Consider the following 20,110-nt stretch of genomic DNA (forward strand, 5'->3'; position numbering starts at 1 on the left):
TAGGGACACACCAAACCAAGACCAATCTCTCTTTCGATGATAAAAGACTCACCTGCTGTTGTGTGCCATCAGGAAACCTACAGGCACAACTTGCTTCAGTGTCCATCCATTCTCTTCGATCTCCATCGGATCATCATGCATGCATGGATCCTAACACAACCTTCAAACTCGTGCCTCACTTCTTGTATGCATGAAAGAGATCGCAGCAAGTCAAGCAGAAAGAGAGTATTGCAGGGTGTGGAAACAAGGACCACAAGATCCTGCAACATGCACTGGGTTGTCATCTAGGATGCTTGTTGGTATTATAACCAGCTTCGCGCTTAAGGTACATCATCGAGATCTAAAGCGCGATTTTAGCTGCTATAAGATGCAAAAGATCTTCTCATGGAAAGCTAGAAAAGCATAGATGTGTGATAGGAGAGGACATTGTTTTAGGTGTAGGCATGTGGAAGCCTTTGAGCTCTGCAATGGATGCTACACTCGATCCAAAAAGAGAACCCCCAACTCTAACCCTACACCTTCAACATACTCTGTGATTTAGCTTGGAGCCACTTTGGTCCACTGCTGTGCATCAGATCTTGCTTGTCTTACACTGACTCGAACAAGGTGAGGTGATGTCAGATCTTTTCTTCTCAGATCTTTAAGTGCAAGCTTTCCATCAAAATTTAGCATGTTTTCCGGATAAGCAAAATCCAGTTTAGTGATTGTTTAGGAGATTGCATGAAGTTTGCAATGAGTATATATATATTGCAATCCCACATCCATAGGGATGTAGATTGACTTAAATAGGATGAACATGGAGATGATTAGATGAATGATGCAATGTGAAGTGGGTTTAGAATCACTTTGCAGGGCCTCAACCAAATATTTGAGGCAATTCGAAGATTACAAGCAATGGCTTCAACTTGCCTATCTACTTAATGCAATACTACATCAAATGGGAGATACATCACAGATCTCAACTAGTAAAGTAGAGCCAAGTAAAATTACAATCTCCGTGTCCGAAACGCAACGATGAGTAAATAATACAAGGCTTGTGGTAGTGTAGTATTTACAAACAAGTGCTTGAAGCATGACACAGATTGAGTAGCTCCTTAAAATCATTGCACTAAGTACATATCAAGAAAGCAGAAAGGAAGCCTAAGAAGAGGCTTCAAAGCCAGAAAAATAAGCTCGACAATCTTATCGTCTATCGTAGATACTGGATTTGCCTGGAGACGGCTATATAACATTACATGTACTGGGACTCATGTGATAAAATATTTATTTATATTACTATTTACAAAACATCCTGTTGGACAAAAATAACCGAGCTTGGCTCTAAAGAATTGCATCTGTGTTCCAATATATACTACTTTATCTCTGCAAGAAACTGATCGAAAAGTATAAACTAATATTTTACAGATGAATGCCGTAAGTTCTATTTAATGTTCTAATTCCATCTACATATGTCATTCTTCTCTCCTTACTAGAAATTATAGCACTGACATAATTCACAAGGCAAGCGAGTGATACCGAGCATGATTCGATGACTGCTTTGACATCAGTAACATAGAGCCCCACCATGGTTGACCCAATGCGCAAAACTATCAGAAAACTCGCCATGGTTGGAACTTTGTGCAACATCAGTGGCTTCAGCTTCCTGTGTCCAAAAAAAAAAGTAATGTATGTTAGGTTCTCCAAATCTCCATGATATTAGAAGACAAAAGTTGGACACCAGTTAATTTTTCGTATGGTAGATGGAATCAATTTGAATTGCCTCCTTGCTCTTTAGATCAGGTCTTAAGGTTTTTGTGCCAAAGTATGGCACACATCAAGTGCTTCACCGATAATTATCTACTGATCTGCCTTGGCATGTACTACATCGATGTAGTCAATGTAAACCCATATGTGGATCAAACAAGTAGCATATTTGAATAATAATTCCGAGGAACGATAAGAATCCAATTTTAAACATGAACTACCAAGCATTTAAAAGATACAAAGGAATGATGCACTCAAAGGAAAAAGAATTAATATAATGTTCTTGAAGAAGTTTCTTGTCTGGCTCATGTAAATTTTGAAATTATAACTGTACTATTATATTTTTACAGAAAGAGATCAGAAGTCAAGTCGTAAATAGATGCACCGGGGGACTTTTGCCAATTTTGGCATTATGCTAATCATAGAGAACGATCAACTTATCATCAGAACTCAATAATGTCAATGGATAAATTAAGGCGGGTTGTATTATTTTATGATTAACTAGCACTTTTTGCAACACCGGTTCCTTTCAAGGTTTAATTATCAGTCCATATGGGCTAGTAATTGTTAATTGCTGCTCTGATAGCCAATCAAGATGGGGCTGGGTAATTTCAAGTGGCTCGATCAGGTATGAACCGAATGTACCATTCAATAAGCTCATCATATTATGATTACCCAGATGGTAAGCAAATCAATTCCAGACTTTAACAGGCTATAAGACTACGGCCCAATACCCATGCTTTTTTTTATAGCTGTCAGATGTATTTTTCTTCTCTCTCTCTCTCTTCCTACTACCCGTTATGTCGCTACCACTACTTCCTCCAAGCATGTTGCAGTCATCTCCTCGTGGTATGCCTCCTTCCCACCACCACCTCCTCTCCACTGCCTCCTCCAATAAGTACTAATTCATACCAACTTGGTATACCACCCCATAACGGTACTGTAACAAGCCATCTGCCGACAGCTATTGGTACCAGACTAAGAATTAAAACCTTAATTATATTTTACAAACTATAGAACAATTCAAGAGGAACCCATTCTTGAACTTCAAAATTTTGGCAAAAGCTTAGCACAAGTTCTAAAAATATCAGTGCTAAATTTGCACAAATAGGAACTCAAGATGTGAAACAACAAAGACAAAAGGAAACAAACCTTAGTATTAGGACCTTCCTCACTTAAAATTGAAGTTTCTTCAGCAATTACACCATCAGTGACATTTTCAGTGGAAACATTCCTCGGTGGTGAGTTAATAAGAGGTGACCTGTAGTAAAAAGAAAAGGGAAGAGGTTGAAAAAGACACCCATTTTAATATTTGTATCGAGAAATGAAGGAAGAATACTTCTCAAGAACTTTCTCTTTCATGCTCATTTTAGAGAACAAATTCTTTCATACTCATTTAATCTGTGCTATATTTGCACGAAATTCAATCATCTGTGGCAGTTCAACTATGGTGAACCTTATGAGTTAGCATCACACTGCTCAATTTGCAGGGACTTCTCTAAATTCAACCAGTGAAACTTAGTATACACCATTAAACAAAGATAACATTATAAACTGTAGAATTAGATCAAGCAAAGGAAGTTCTTATTAAAATAACAAAGTTAGCTTATCAAAGCATGTAATGTCATGTCAGAATGCAGCACAAGTGGTTGCAATACACAAGTCTTAGAAGATAAAATCTACTGAATGTGCACACTGCATGTTCCTCAAACTATGACATTTTGTATTAATATATGGTTTTGAACAGCAATTGGATCTGATTATAATCAAGAAATACGAGAATATTTGTCTGTGAAGAGTTGAGCTATGTTAAATTCCACAAGCAATCAAATCATGTATAATATGAAGTGAAAAACAAGAGCTATAGATATTAGAGTTCTTTAGCTATAGATATGAAGTGATAAGACCCATCTTTTTCTTATTGACAGTTTGACGCCATGATTATCACCTAACATACAGGATAAGTAATATTTTCATTAATGTGCTCAAAGCAAGCAAAAAGCAAAATTATCACCCTCAATATTTTCAAGAATGCACATTGATGTAAGACAATGACCGTGTGTGTCTACTTGGTTCTTACTATCTTAACCTGCAGAACAATTTACAATTACAAGCTACACAATGCAAAAAAAAATTACATTCTATACACCATGTATAACACCATGGAAGTTAAAAGATCATCTAGAAATTTGTTTAAATCATGATCTCAAACACAGCTGTATCTTCTCCCACGACAAAGACATACATAAACACTAATATTGATCAAGTTCAAGACAAAAAATGATGCATTAGTTACATTATCAAATTCCATCACAATATTATATAAATAGGGGAAACAGCACTCATAGAAGATTACCTTTCATAACCTTCATCATCACATGAATTCCCCGACGATGAAAGCCAATCAAAGTCCAGGAAGTTTGAACAGTTTGAATCATTAAATCTATGCTCGCTTAAACATATATGCCCACAATCTGAAAAGAGTTGACTCCTGGAGATCATCGGAGTGCACCTAATACATATGAGAGAGAGAGGAATTAAGCTATTTATGAATATGCATGGTGAATGTCCTACTAAGGCATTGTTTCTGGAGTTTCAGATGAAACAGAGATCAAGAAGAAATTAGACACTTAGTTTATAGAGTTTTGGCTGCTGTGGGTTTTCTGTCTTATCAATCAGAAGCTAAAAAATGCAACAAAAGAAAAGCACAACATTTCTCTTGTTTATTTGTTGTTATAAAACAAAAATAAGGCCCAAAAAGATGTCCCTCGATTCAATTAATTACTTATTTGACTGCAGTAACAGTTTTGTAGAGAGCTTATTAATGCATCAACGATGAACAATCTAAAGAAACTTACCTTGAATATGATATGTCATTTTCACAAGTTGAAATTTCTGGTGTAGAATCGCATAGACCCTTGACATTTGACTCGTGTTGTACTCTTGAAGGCAGTGCCGAAGAAGCTACTTTGTTTGGTCCAGCATCACAGCCAGAGACAGGTGTTTGGCTTTCACGTAGAATATTGCCATCTGATAGGGATCTTTTGATAAATGACCTGAATAACAAAAGCTGAAGTTAAACCAAACCTAACTTATACACCTGAAACTTCCTCAACCACACCATTAAAAAAAACCAGATGAATTGTAATATCTATGATTGTTATCATATGATTTACAAATGCATGTAAGCATGCAGGAGTCCTGCACTATACAATTTCTAGTAAAGCACACACAAAATTATTAATTTTAATATTGAGGTTCACTACCTCATGCATCATCTTATAAAGTACAAGCTATATACAACTTCCAATGGTTATTACTCAGTTGTCACAACAATTAGAAAATATCATTGAGAAAATCCAGATGCTATAGATAAATCAACACTTTAACTAAAATTCAGTACCTTGCATTTTCATCGGCAAAAGTATGACGCCGACCAATATTGCAATGCTGATCTGAATCCAACTCCCAAAGTGCTGCTTTACCTTGTTGAGGTTGGAAATGCCCTAAGAATCTACAAATTTAATAGTAATTATAAAAAAGAGGTGTTATTCGAAGAAAAAAGATTATAATCAGTGGTAACAAGGAGGTTAGAAGTAATTTATCAGAAAAGATTGTGAAATCCTACATATTAATAGCATCCTGCTTCTCGGCATCCATATAAGCATTGCTATAGTATCGTTGGATGGTCCTAAACAACTCCTGGGACTGGGTTGCAGCCTTCCATTGACCTCTTCTTTCAGAGAAAATCTGTGCAAAATTATGAAACAGTTCAAGTAAAACAGAGTGATGCTGCAAGTATGTAAAATATTTTGCTAGTTGGGAATAGACTATTTGGCAAGCAAGCAGTCCAAGATGAGAACAGTAAGTGGATCATGGAAACCAAATCTTTTAATATTCTAGCTTATTATTTTTTAACCTAATAAAACAAAAATCTTATTTCTTCACTACTGCCTTTTTCTTTTGAGTGCTCAAGGTGTTATGAAATATGAACCCACCCAATGGATAAGAGATCCGTTAACTTGTTGAGCTTGAACTACTGACCCAAGTTGATGGACCACTTATGGACTTCCAATGTGTAACTAAAATGAGGTGATCTCTCCACTTAAAGATTTAACATCTTTAACATCTTTATCAAGGACCAATATAACCTAGAATCAATCTTAACATGGCACCTTAATATGGTGTACATAATGTCATGGTGGCTCCACATTGTAGAGTGCCCAATAGCCTATATGCTGGTAGTCTCTCACTGTGTTCAAATACTAGTTTGACCTTGATACCATTTATCATGATCAGACTAGTTGAGTATGAACCACTTGCTCAAGATGCTTGAGCCGAAGTTAAAAGTAGTAGACTCATTAAAACCAAAGTCATCTTAGTTCCAGACGCATACTTGATGCATATGTATGTAATACCTAGGCACCTAGCTATAAGTTGTAATATGGAGAAATATGAGAATAGGAAAAATGAATGTCATTTTTTGTCGAGTGTGTTATTTGTTAGATCGAGCAACAAGTTTCTTAGTAGAGAAACGATCTAAATATATTAATGGAACAAATGGAGTAAACCATTATTTGTCTTTGTCCTGTACTTTTTACTTTTTATTTTTGGTGTGAAATAGTTTACATAAAAAAGAGGTCAAATTATAGACTCTTTTCAATTGACTCCTCTGTGGACCTTAATATAAACAAACTAAAATAAGGCCTAAGATGAGATATTAAATTAGAACTATACAGTGTGATATATTCAGCTATCATTATTCAAGCCTTGGAACTTTTCCAACAAACAGTGATCAATCTGATGTCAAACCTCGATGTTGGTGCCCAATTTCAGTCAAGAAAGAGATTTTCCAGTAAGCAACTTAATAGTTTCATTGAAACTTATGCAACCAGGAAGCCACTCTCAAAGATTCCTAAGAAACTATCAGCAGTTAGTTTTTAAGAAGAAAAGGTACGTGCCTCAAAGGCACAAAACACAATATTGAACTGATGGAACACAACCCCAAGTTCAGATGCTTCAAGACATTTACAGAAAAACTCAGTAACATACTTGAATATTATTGATAAGTACATTAGTAAATGAACACTCAAACAGCTTATTCCTCAAAAGAGATAACATACTTAATACCTTGTTGTGTGCAGCAGAACCACCATATTGTAGGGCAAGTGTATCACCCATTCTCTCATAGAAAACCATCAAATCATCACCCAAAGGAGAATCTAGATCAACTTCTGGGATGTCTAGAAATCCCAAGGCATGAAGCTGATGACCAAGAGCAGCCAAACCATATGCATACTGGGCAACATTTGTGCGGTCCAAGCAGTCTATACAATTTGTCCTAAGGACACCTCTTTGGAACCTAGGTGATATAGCCAAATTGTCTCCATTCTGAACTTCATTAACGAAATTACCATGACTCTGTTCAGTTCCAAAATATGTACTTTCATCCTTCAAGGAATTGCTATAAGAACCAATGGCTTCTCCTGTGCTGCCTCGGCTACTGCATGACAACAATTATTGAGATTAAATGAAAAAAGCAACTCAAATATATATAATACCGTTCAGGTGCTTCATCTCATGTATAAATGAACAAAGTGTTTAAGCAGTGATAAAAAAGAAACTAAATAAAATCAAACAATGTTATTATTATGGAAGTTCAAATATCTAACAGTTCATAGATCCAGAATTTAAATCAATAACCATATGTCTAGTAAAATTTACAATTCATAGATGTGCCATGTTAACTCTGTGAGATCAGCAAAAGCCTGAAAGACTGCCTTTACTTTTGTTTTCAGTATGGATGAAAGTGAACTAGTAAAGGTGTTTGAAGAAAGCAATAAGGATTATAATACTGATTAAATACTGATACTAGTCAAGGGTTAAATCATATAATGACAGTAACAACTTGTACCAGATCTAAATATGTTGGTATCAATCGTACTGACTAGTCCCTTCCCCTGTTATGCAGATTAGATACCAGTTTTGTTCTTTTAAATACTATGACATGTTATTAATCATATGATAAAAGAACATAGACAAATCTTCTAAAAGCACAAGTATTCGTATGCATACAAAGTTAATCGAATCATATAACAGAATACCATACATGCAAGTTCAAACAAACATGACAGTAAGGTTATATACTTTAATAATTACAAGTTAACATACAAAATACATGCCTTGTCCGTTTACTAATACAAAAAATGAATGTCGCAGAGTGGAACCAGTGTGAATGATATTTGAATCCGTGATTACATGATAGTTTTGGAATTTCGATAAAATTTGAATTTAGTTTGTGTGTTACATGCACATAAACATATTGCAAAAATGTTTCTGAAATTATTATATGAAAGAAGCATTTGGTGTTTTCATACTTCAGTTGGTACATCAAATGTAGAGATTACTGATGCCAGAATGCTCAAACAATTACGATTAAAGCCTATGCAATGTGGTTGATCATCGAGCTGCATGCTCATAATAATTCCTTTTAGCCTATTCACACTTTAGATATAAGCATAAAGAATATGTTGAAACATAAGATTACTAATCATGGAATCAAGAAAGAAAAAAGTACTGATATTGAAACAAAAACCTGGCTTGAAAAAATCATGAAACAAGATTCTTACGGAAGGTCCTGAATTTGCAAGCCTGGTGTTACTTGGCAATAAAAGAAGCCTGTTAGATCCAATGCATAAGCTGCCACTTTGCCTAATAATTCCAGCACGTTGGCAACTTTTCTGGACATATTTTAGCAACCAACAATTAGTAGCAAGTTGAAGAGGTTATTATTTTTGCACGAGGACATGAAAATAATGAACAGAATATAATAACAACCCATTTCCTGCAAAAAAGACAACATACAGAAGAATAATGCAAGAGAGAAATTAAAAAAGCAAATATATACCTTCTAGAATGTTTTTGAATATCCCAGTGCAAGAATTTCAGGCGTCTCTCCTCTGGTATATCTTTATTTATGAAATCAATTGCATTGGCAAACTCTGCACGCAGCAATGATTCTCGAGGCTTCTTCTCACGTGACTAATTGTATTAGATCATGAAATTAAAAAAAAAAACATAATAAATTAACCAAGAAGTGAAAGATTACTTCAAACCCAAAATCCTCTGACATCATTGAGGTATTCATGCACAAAAAAGAAGATACAAAGTTACATCCACCTTTTTGCCAAAGTAGATTGAGACTACCCACCTTAATCAAATTTAAAATAATTATTGGGTTGCCATATCGCTTTACAAGATTTTCAAAGTGTAGCCGTGTAGCTTCATAGTTCTTGTCCTTCTTATGCACTGAAAAAAGATGTGCCAAAGTAAATCTTTAACTGTATTACAAAGAAACTAATACAATATTACTAAAACTTACAGATAATATCAGGCCGAATATTTAATTTTGAAGTTTCCTGAGACCAGAAAAGGGGTATGGAACCTCTATTCTGTACAACAGAAGTTATTTGTGAAGGAATTTCTTCTGGAGTATCTTCAAATACAATTTGCTCCGTCTCAACATCATTGGCTACTCTACCCTTCTCATTAACACCACGTTTTAGGTACCTAAACCGGGACAAAGCAGATATTAAATCATTAACCATAACAATGTTACAGATTAAAGATCTTAAATCTGTACGCTCATATTACAGATCAAAGATAATTAACAATTTATTAGTGTGACAAAACCTATTATCAAAGAAAACAAGGAATTGCATTAAACCACATTTTCACCTACAAACCTTGTGCCAGCAAAATGACGTGAGCGCCTAGCAATGAGCGTCAACATAAAATCTCTACCAAATATTGAAAGTTTTGCCTGAAAACATAACAGAAAGATACATAAGTGAGTTTTTAAATACTAAACAAATTAAAAGAGAAAAAGAGCATACTTCTCAAAGCAATAAAGCAATATCATCAGTGTGCTAAAACAGGAAATGGTCAATGTTGGCTTACAAGTGGTGCATTTTTTTATTGTGTTATTAACAGCATGATTGAATCCGGAAGAGTCCACACCAGACATTTCGATGTAATCATACCTGCTTAAAAAATCCATGAACCAATGCAACTGTCCACATAGTGTTTTTGAGATGATTACGGACGCCACGCGTCAAGAACTCATTCCAAACAAACATTGTTTCATAGAGAACTTGCCCTGTCTTGCCATCACATAGGTTCTTTTGAAGACTACGCATGATGTTGTATGAGTAGCTGAAGAAGAAGTCCTTTGTGAGGTCCACAGTGCACAGTAGCCTCTTGTATCTATGCAATAAAGAAGAAAGACAGCATTGTGAATGGTTCTGCAAATATGTAAGACACAGAGTACAAAAATGACAACCATAAATTTAATATGAAGGTCATATTTTTTCCGGTAGTAAAAACTATTAAGAAACTAGTACATATTGCCTCAATACCTTAAGCCATCGACATTTTATGACAACATAAATATTCCTTTCGATTACTTGAATTTGCCTCAGTACATAAGAAACTGATCTGGCACACAGACCCCAAGAAACTGTAATGACTTGAGATGATTAAAGATCCCATAACAACTGTGAGTTACCTCAAGGAACGTTACATACTTACAAGGAGAATAGCGTTTCTACATCTTTAGCTAACAAGAAAAAAACACTATCAACCTTTCAACAAATTGTCATTGTCACTTTACAGAAAATCTCCGCAGCGTGTCATGGAGTAATTCAGAAACAGAATCCATTGGCACTGTAGAGCATTTGTTCCATGGTTAAATACTAGACTTCAATTATAGCAGTTCAAACTTGCACTAGTTTTAATTACAATACAATAGCAGCTTTTGAAGACTGATTACGGCCTCAATTAAACATAAATTGTACATGGCACATTTTTCATGTAAAGAATGGACAAAGGACCTGTTCTCATCTTTAGAGTAGACCAAATTGGACTGCACAGCCGAATTTGGAAGTGCAATCATTTCGCTCTTGGAGACAGCATATATGGTATGACCCAATATGGTACCAATCTTCCTTCTCCTAGTAATGAGCAGCATGTAGTACGGACCCAGGAACTTGATGAACCCTGAAAATGTACAACATGTATGTCACAAGAAATTCTTGAACATCGACTTTGAATGTGTTGGACGGAGGGGTTGGCAACAAGCTTCAATTTTATCCATGTATGGAAAAGATCAAGGCTACACATACCAGCGATGCCATAACATTTAGTCACAAATCTTAATCCCCCAGTTGAAATATTTCCCTCATGTACGCGCTTCAGCAAGTCGTAACATTCACTCGTGGAGTATGTTGTTGGATCCTCACGAATATTCAGCTCAGAAGGCTCCAACCTATCGATCTTTAACACCCTCCACTGTGCCCTACTCTTGTTGCTTCCAACTATATAAAACATCTGCAGCATCATACCAGGTGTAACAAACAACAAAAATATGAATACCAGATAAACAGTTTAGATATCGACGATGAGGAAAAAATCAATCATTTTGTGCATAAGAAAACGCATAAAAGTAATCTGTTCTTGACGAGCAACTGAAATATGGTATATAGATATCTATTCTTTGAGAAACCATCACACAAACAGATCTCGATGAAGGCGTTGAAGGACATAAGAAAAACTCCCGAGTAGGTTACCGGGTAATTAAAGATCAATAAGAACGAAGAAACTGCCATGCACATATCTCTAAAAGAAGTACACGGATCCCGAATTTGTAGCCTGTGTGAACCAAAATAGTATATGATGTTTCCGTAAGACGATTCAACCATAGGCAAATCCAGCAATGAAATTTCTTACACAGGCAACAAAAGAAAGCGATAAGAGCATAAAACAACAAAATCGTCAACCATCAGAAAATATTCCCTCCAAACCATACAGATTTGATCATTGAGTCCAAGATCTGATAGGAGAGGGAAGAAATCAATAACGATAGACAACAAGTACTAGGAAAAAAGATTGAAGAAACCCATGAAGCAAAACAAATCACGATAAAGGATCCAACTTTCTACGACAAAACCCAACTGACCGATCGAGTCTCGTAAAGCCTGAACTTCTGGAGGTACCCGCTCCCGGCAGCTGCGCCGGTCCCGGCCGCCGCCAACTGATCCGCCGTCTCGCTGTCCGCCACCATCTGATCAGCCGAACCCATCCCGAGCCTTCGTCGGGCCCGGGGAGCTAGTCACTCGCAGATCTTCCGTCTCGCCCTAATCCGCCACTCGCTCTCTTCCATTGACGGCACGGAGACAACGAAAGCAAGAATCTTTCAATGAACTGAGGGGGGGAAAGGAAAAAGAATACTAACGGGCTCTCTCTCTCTCTCTCTCTCTCTCTCTCTCTCTCTCTCTCTCTCTCTCTCTCTGTGAACAGCTTGCGATCTTTCCAATAAAAGATCAAAAAAGCCGTTCTTGAGCGCAAGCAAGAGGAAACCGAATTAAAAAGCGAGTAAGAAAAGGAAAGAAGCTTCCATCCTTGGGGGAAAGAGCAGCCAAGGTCGATCAAAAAGGAAACTTTCTTCCGCTCAATAAATGACTCGGCTGGGAATTGGAATCTGCCACAATGATTGCGGGGTGGGATGGAGAAAGAGAGAAACAGAGAGATATAGAAGAATCGGGGCGGACGACGACCACAGGGAGGTTTGGCCGACGCCTTCCACACAATAATAATAGTAATAATAATTACACACAAATTAACACGCAGCCCAAAATTATGAGCTTTTGTTTCTTCTTCTCAATCTTTGGGTCGTGGCTTTCTGCCCTCGGTTTCTTGTGGAGGGGAGACGGAGATGAGAGTACAATTAGGAACCGGTGGAGTGCGTCTATCACCACACCCATCTTGGATTTGTAGCTTCTAACAAATATAACTGTCACTACTTACTGTGATCAATCCAGTAGATCACCGGATCTCGATGACAGATCGCGGTTTACGCTGTCGGATCGGGGAATCGAACGGGGAATCGTGTGAATCGATAATATAAAGAAAAACTATTTGTTTGGGTTGACTGACTGGTCTTTTTCATTTTTACCCCTGTAAATTTGAGTTTGATGTATATATCCTTCCAAGACTCTTCTAACCAACCATTAGCATAATAACATTAATAATACAAATGATTAATATTATTTATCTATTTAATGAAAAATAATAAAGTATACTTTAAATATTAGTTTTCAAACTCATTATATATATGTGGCAAAATCTATGAAGAATTTATATGATTGAAATAATATACATGTGCAAGTTTTAAGGAATTAAAGGGATGTACTTATATATTTCATATTAAACATTGAAAGGGTAAATATAATATTGTCAACTTTCAAAGGATAAATATGTAAGAGTCCAAAAATAAAAAAAGTGTTTGCACAGAACCTCAACGAATAGGATCTACATAGCCCCTATCTACTTAAGTCTACAATTATAATTTGGTATTAAAATAGTGAGCCATATACCTATCATGTCCAGTCAGAAATTGAGGTGCATGACAATTATTTGTGATTAATTACTTTACAATGATGTATCCATCACAAGCAATTGCAATAGATATTAGCCATAGATATCGTTGGGAGCACGGCAAACGCATGGAATATATGCAATAGCTTGTCATTTTAGGCTTCATGTGACTCGCATGACCAATGTGGTAGCTTCCACACGTTGGCTTCATCGCCATAAGGATGAAGACACGCAGATTGGCTTTTGTGGTTTGATACAAGGCTATAAAGTATTGTTCGTGAGATTAATCGAGATCTTGGAACCTAATCACGTTCGTGCGACACGAGGCATCAAAATTATTCATATTAAAATACTCTTATATTAGCTTTTCCAAGCAAATTTGGTAGTTTGAATCATATATTGGTAGGGGTTAGGCTAAATGAGTTGTTTAGAACTAATTACATAATATCCCGGACCCTATTTAGCATCATAATTTTTATATTTAAAAATTTTATATTAAGATCTCTATAATTTTAAAAATATAATAAATAATTTTATTTACTCTAATATCGTCAGTTACATTAATGAAAAATATAATTTCAACATCCTTCTCATTTTCTAATATATGAGATGTTGAAATTATCTATTTTATTGATAAAAATTATTAAAAATAAAAATTATATAAAAATTATATTTTTATCCATCACTTTTGCACGTGGTGTCTCATATTATATTTTTCGCTAATACAACTGAAGATATCAAAATAAATAAATAAATTTATTTTTTTATTTTTAGAATTATAAATTTTTAATTTTTTTTAAGAATAAGGGCCATGATACTAATAAGTCCAGAGAATAATCTATAATTAATCTTGATATTTATAATATAATTTATATAAAACTTTGAATAATACTGTAGCTTGATATATTATACACACATATACATATATTTAAAAGGACATATATATATATATATATACCACCACTCTCTGGGGTCATTATATCTATTTCCCTTTCTTGTTCATTGATCACTTTGAGCTTATTATATATATAAACCCTTTCCCATACTTTTTATATTCTGCGTTCACTTGACTACCTATCACATATTAATTCTAATGGAATCAAACTCATGCAACGCATGAAAATAAACAAGTCCAACACAACTCTAATTCCTCCACGGGATCAACCACCGGTCTGCATGCATGGGCCGACCGAGCCATTTTGTTACATTCGGACCGAGCCGGAAGTAAACCGGCGTTGCGAAACAGTTCGATCAGCTTCTGACTTTGTCAAACACCGCGAGTGTCGAAGAAGCTTCCAGAATGTGCAAGGCCAACTTGTAAATCGGTCGCACGTGTTCCTCGCCTTAGATGTTGTTTAGTCGTCCAGGTCTGACCCGAGAGACGGGGTCAACATCACCGCTCGACGTGTCACGCATCGATTGGCTGAATGGGATTATCAGTCAAGGGTTCAGACGACAGCAGAGCCGAGGCAATAATAATTCAGGGAAAACAAATGTCCTATTTAAATGGTCGCAATCGAGCATATAAAAATAATTTACCTGATGCAATGTATCGAGTGACGTATCTGTAACATCAGCCGAGTCGAGCTGAGTTTGATTGTTCTTCTGCAACTCGGGAGCCGTCGGCATCCCTGGCAAACACGTCGTGAATCGCCTACTTTGCGCGAGGAGAAGAAGAAGAAGAGCGTGTTCCCCCACTAGCTTTTGTACCCTGGTGAAGACAGGAACACCAGGAGGTGGGGACTGTGGATAGAGACAGTGGCGACGAGGAGGAGGACGAGGCGGGCGATCCATTCTCGGGCGCCACAAACCCCAATAAAGTAAAGAGCATCTCTAAAGTGGCACGACTTTTGGGGCGTAGCCATGGCCACCACACCTCCGCCCGTGCGCGGTGTTTCACTCGGTGTGGATGAGTCCTATCGTTCCCCGCTGGCTATATCCCACGGCAGAAGATATCTGCAGCTCCTTTCGTCTTGTTCTTCATTGCCACTAGAGCTTCTCCTGCACGTAGTTTCAACTCATCAAGTGGCTGCCGATGAGAAGTGTGTCATCAAGAGACGAGAAGCTCGTTTTGTTCTCATGAGAAACGGGGAGAGATACACTGAAGCTACTCAGGTACTGTCTGGAGAGAAAACAACACGGGGAACTCTGATTGATATACGAGACTAGTCTTCTGAGATCTTTCTAATACAAACAACTAATATGCTGAGGTCTAAGAAATGTGGGTTAAAAATAAAACAATAAAGATTTTAAGAAATATAAGACATCTAATATATCTGTTATCAAATCTTATTAGTTATATAGATAGATACATTTACATATATATTTTTATTTTTACTCATCTCAAATAGGACTGGACAGATGTGAGTGCCAGAAAAAACATCTGATATGATATTACTAACATATTCAAGTATTTCCCGTCTTTGTTATTAGTATCCCCCTCAAATCCAATTAACCAATATCTAATCGGATTTTAACGGATCATGAGTAGCCGAAAAGACCTAATAGAAGACATTAGCATTCCCATCAAATCCACATGCACTTCCGACACTCCAAGAACATGTGTTAGCCTGTTAAGGACAATGTTATTGTCCTTAGTTTATATGAATTAAGAGTCTTAATCTAGATTAGATTAGTCAGGAGCTTGAGTCCCAAGTCTTATTCGTCTGCTACGAGTCTTGTTCTATATATATCCAATTAATTATTTGAATTTGAGTGTCTATAATGAAAATATTTTTTGGAAAAAAAAACAAGAAAATAATAATAATAAATAACTATGCACAATAAGAGGCCACAAGAATTTTAAGTTTATCTCATTAATAAAATATTTAATATAATTTAAATTGCGCTAATACCTTTTATTGGTGCTTGCGATTCGATCACTTCTTTTAAGACACATCACTGCCATCGATAGCATTACCTATTGCTGGCCGGCCTCGTTCCCTCGCCCATTCTGGACCTCAGTATCGCCCAAGCCTTCCTTTCCGCCGCTCCCCGGCCCAAAAAGCCGAGCAAATGGCCGGGAAGCTGCTACGGAAGCTTAAGGACATGCTCAAGCACCGGCCGCACTCCTCTCATCACCGTCCCGCCGCCGCTGGCCCCTCGAGCGACGCCGCGTGCCGGGTGGCCTCCGTGGACGGCGGCGACAAGCAGGGTGACGGGCTCCACCTGGTCTACGTAGGTAAGTCGCGAAGGCGGTACCTCATTAGCTCCGACGTGATCGACCACCCTCTCTTCCAGATCATCGCCCAGCGTCACGCAGACGGTGACAGCAGCGGCGGCGCCGCCACAGTGGTTGGCTGCGAGGTGGTGCTGTTCGAGCACCTCCTCTGGATGCTCGTGAACGCCGACCTGCAGCCCGATTCTGTCGACGAGCTCGTGGAGTACTACACCTGCTGAGGACAGTGGTTTGATCGATTCGCATGCACGCATCCGCATTAAATGTATTCATGTAAGTTAACGTGAGATGTGTCGTTTAATTCTCTGTCTATTAACGAGCGAGGCAAAAATAAAAGCAAATGAACTAACCTGTTCAAAACATGAAGGTTGGATATCTTTCCATCTCCATGTTAATGTAATTTGTAATGTCAACATGGGTAGTCTTTTACTCTCTTCTCCTCCTCCTTCCTCCGATGTGGTTACCAAATCGAGCAGCTTACTCCGTCCATTGAATACCGATCACATCACCACTACGTTCTCCGGAGCTAATTCGGCGTAGAACGCAGCAGTTCCTTCAACTCTTCTTGCTGATTAAAGCCTCTCTCTCTCTCTCTCTCTCTCTCTCTCTCTCTCTCTCTCTCTCTCTCTCTCTCTCTCTATCGCTATTAGTCTCCATCAAGTCCTGCTGCTTATGTGCGAAGACTGTGAGGTCAGTCGTTGCAGGGTCTCCTTCTGATAAGAGGACCACCCATGTGCAGGTGTGGGCGTGGAGAACATTGCCTTCTGACAACCTACACTTGATGAACAACGTAAAGCGGGTTAATAATTCAAGGGAGTGTAAGAGGAAAGAGAGAGAGAGAGAGAGAGAGAGAGTGTGTGTGGTAATAGAAGCACATACGATTATAGCAGTTCGTCAAACCTGTTCTACCATTCCGACGTGAATGCATCCTCCTCACCTTCTGGGCTTCAACGTCTCACGTCGATCGGGCACACAGGGACAAAGCATGACCTCAGGTTCGACGACGTAACACAAAAAGCTCATCTGGACCACCTGAAAACACTGAAATGTTACACATGGCTTGGTTGCTTTTCTGTGGCTTCAACGTACCTGATGGTAGGGTTCCTGCAGTGGAGTTGATAGGGAGGAGCTTTTCCTCGTGGGCTGCATCAAATCGCATGCATGATCTAAACCATTGTTGTTTCCGAGGACACATAGGGTGGAGCGGATCGGTGGACGCACTGAACCTTAATATTTGACGAGGGAAGCAGCATCATCCGTGATGGGAAACGAAGGGAGAGTTTTGGCTGGCTTTTAGGGACATGATGAGCGTGCCCTAACAATGGACGGATTGTTGGCATATGTTTGGATTCATTCGGAGAGGTTTAGATGCATACGTGACTCGTACAACTCATGTTAAAATCCAATTGACTTGGGAAAAAGATGTCTAAATCCAATCGAAAGCCACAAACAATGAGATTGTGAGAGATAAATATTTTGATAGTCTATCGTAAGTTCATAGCTTGAATTCCATCCTTAATATTTATCTTTTATTAAAAAAAAGAAATTACGAGGCACACATCATTAATTCAGTAAGTGACAAAAAAAAAATAATCAAACCACAAAACAATATTTACATGAAAAATTCATTCTTCTTTGGTATAGAAGCAATTCAAGAAGGCTGACATGCTACCGGTTAATGCACTATTCCATAGTTGATGAAAATATTATATGTTTGCATTGTTTAATATAATGAAAATTATTATTTTTTAAGGAAACTGTGAATTTAGGATAAGTCAGTTTTCCAAAACGTAAGAAATGGATGGAAGAGGAAAAGGAACACAACTTTGTTAACGACAAAAGACACGAAGGTTTCGGAGGTGGGTATATGGAGAAGGTCGAGTCTTCCGAGACCTACGGACGCGACTTGGGTCACGGCAGGTCGGCCCATTTATTGTTGTGTCGTGGGCTTCGGCCCAACTTGTTTGTAGAGTCCAATGCGCCATATCCAATTAGAATGTTACGAGCATCATTGGTTGGCCCCGAATGACGCAACTAAGAAAAAATATCTCAAAAATAAATATTTATTTATATATATATATAAAGTTAGAATTGCAATCTTATATATAAAGAAAAAATAATCAATTTTTCTCATAAAAGAGTTTAATATTTTAAAGTACAATACAAAAAAGTGCTTTAAAAATAATAATAATTTAAAGTCACTGACAACAAAAGTAAAATAAATATATGTTAGCTTTATTTATTTTAACACCACCCCCACAAAACAAAAAATGTACCCAATAGAAAAAATTTGTATTTATTTTAGATTCCAAATTATTTTTTAAAAAGAGTTTAAAATATAAAATAACTGTAGCTTTTATTGACACTTTCCGGGAGTAAACCTAAATTATTGTCGAAATGGATCAAAGTATTCTAAAAAAAATTACTCATTCACAATGAATTTACTAAATAAAAGATCGGATGTTAATATATTCGAAACCTCTTTGAAGATACTCAAATTAGAATTCACCTATAAACAAATAATTAAAAAATATTACGAATTTTACTTACATCCTCTTAAATGAGTATCTAACCTAAAATATATGAGAGTTCCATTCATGATATTGTCAAGGTGATCAATAACCTAATTTAGTGCCTTAATTTAATTTAAAAGAGAAAACATTGATCTATTGGAAGAACAAAAGAAGAGTTTAATTCATTGATTTGCATTTGACAAAGTTGGATCGTATGATGTCACTCCCTATTCACCATTAAGAAGGTTTTGCTAATAACCAACCCATCATTGCTTTCACCAATTCTTTTGACCCCAAAAGAAAGGGCTTCTAATCATAGATAAAGCTACTATACTTCATTTTATGCAACCAACCAACGAGCTCTAATAGTTAATGACCGGAGAAGTAGACGATGAGTGAAGAGGAAGACAGATGACTGTCTTCGTCACCGCTTCAATTTCTTGTGCATATAAAGCAATGACAAATTAAGGCTCTCTTTGGAGAGTGACTCAAAAACACATAAAGGACAAGAGGAGATGAGAAGAGTTGGAAGATAAAGTGGAAAAGAGTAAGATAAGAGGAATTATAATAAATGCTCCTTCTAGCTTAGCTTACTTAGTGACGAGGGTAATAAACGGTGACAAAACCCGGGCTGATGTCAGTTGTCCCAGACGACGCCTCATACCTCAATCGAACTCGGCGGAACCTGGTCAAACGAATCAGAACGCAGATCGAAGCCCATTAACGATCTGCTCAGACTCGATCCTTCACGCTACGCCAGTGCCAGTGTCAAACGCTACCTGCCCCTTGCAAGCAGGCACATCAAACACGGTAAATCACCCTATAAAAACCCCGCTCTTGAGAGGGGCAAGGGGAGGGGGAAAAAACACACGCAAACAGACCACTTCACATCACTAACTTGATCATCGGAGGGGTTGGGCCGAGCTTCGGACCCAACCTGTGTGCAGGTGAGAAGACGAGGTTAGCCCCCCCACGGGACGCGGAGCAGAGGAGGACTTCTCTACGGAACGCCCCAACGAACTCCGACGCGATCTGATTCGTGTGACCAGCCACCTCAGCAATAACGAGATCCCCTCGTCATTCGGACCCGACACAAGCCGCGTCGGTCCCGAGGCCACGGCATAAAGTTGTTCTCACGAACTGATTGACGCTAGAAGGAGGGCCCGAGCGGCCCAACCCCCTTGAGCCCTTGGCTCCCTACGAGGGGGGGTAACCTGATAGGGCCAACTTAGTCCCACATCGA

General features: G+C 37.7%; 2 protein-coding genes across 2 annotated transcripts; one reads left to right on the forward strand and one right to left on the reverse strand.

The window, feature by feature from the left end:
- Nucleotides 1–1,252: 1,252 nt before the first annotated feature.
- LOC103968501 (phosphoinositide phosphatase SAC3) lies at nt 1,253–12,476 on the reverse strand. The gene is made up of 16 exons (XM_009381744.3): nt 11,759–12,476; nt 10,926–11,130; nt 10,635–10,800; nt 9,786–10,008; nt 9,489–9,565; nt 9,125–9,312; nt 8,954–9,051; nt 8,651–8,784; nt 8,373–8,483; nt 6,874–7,246; nt 5,372–5,493; nt 5,147–5,257; nt 4,602–4,799; nt 4,100–4,255; nt 2,896–3,004; nt 1,253–1,642 (listed from the first exon to the last, which is right to left on the reverse strand). The coding sequence occupies exons 1-16, from the start codon at nt 11,879–11,881 to the stop codon at nt 1,544–1,546; spliced, it is 2,493 nt and encodes an 830-aa protein (XP_009380019.2). The 5' UTR covers nt 11,882–12,476; the 3' UTR covers nt 1,253–1,543.
- A 3,562-nt stretch (nt 12,477–16,038) lies between these two features.
- Nucleotides 16,039–16,688, forward strand: LOC135650869 (auxin-responsive protein SAUR78-like). Its single transcript, XM_065170515.1, has one exon. The coding sequence runs from the start codon at nt 16,192–16,194 to the stop codon at nt 16,573–16,575; it is 384 nt and encodes a 127-aa protein (XP_065026587.1). The 5' UTR covers nt 16,039–16,191; the 3' UTR covers nt 16,576–16,688.
- Nucleotides 16,689–20,110: the final 3,422 nt, after the last annotated feature.

This window comes from Musa acuminata, chromosome BXJ3-10 (genome assembly GCF_036884655.1).
Source record: "Musa acuminata AAA Group cultivar baxijiao chromosome BXJ3-10, Cavendish_Baxijiao_AAA, whole genome shotgun sequence".
Taxonomy (NCBI): domain Eukaryota; kingdom Viridiplantae; phylum Streptophyta; class Magnoliopsida; order Zingiberales; family Musaceae; genus Musa; species Musa acuminata.

Excerpts from the sequence above, each read along its gene's own strand:
- LOC135650869 (XM_065170515.1), top strand. The coding sequence starts at position 16,192 with ATGGCCGGGAAGCTGCTACGGAAGCTTAAGGACATGCTCAAGCACCGG.
- LOC103968501 (XM_009381744.3), bottom strand. The coding sequence starts at position 11,881 with ATGGGTTCGGCTGATCAGATGGTGGCGGACAGCGAGACGGCGGATCAG. Across the intron at positions 10,801-10,925 it reads TAAATGTTATGGCATCGCTG|GGTTCATCAAGTTCCTGGGT; the intron begins GTATGTGTAGCC and ends GTACATTTTCAG. Across the intron at positions 3,005-4,099 it reads GATGATGAAGGTTATGAAAG|GTCACCTCTTATTAACTCAC; the intron begins GTAATCTTCTAT and ends TTTTTACTACAG.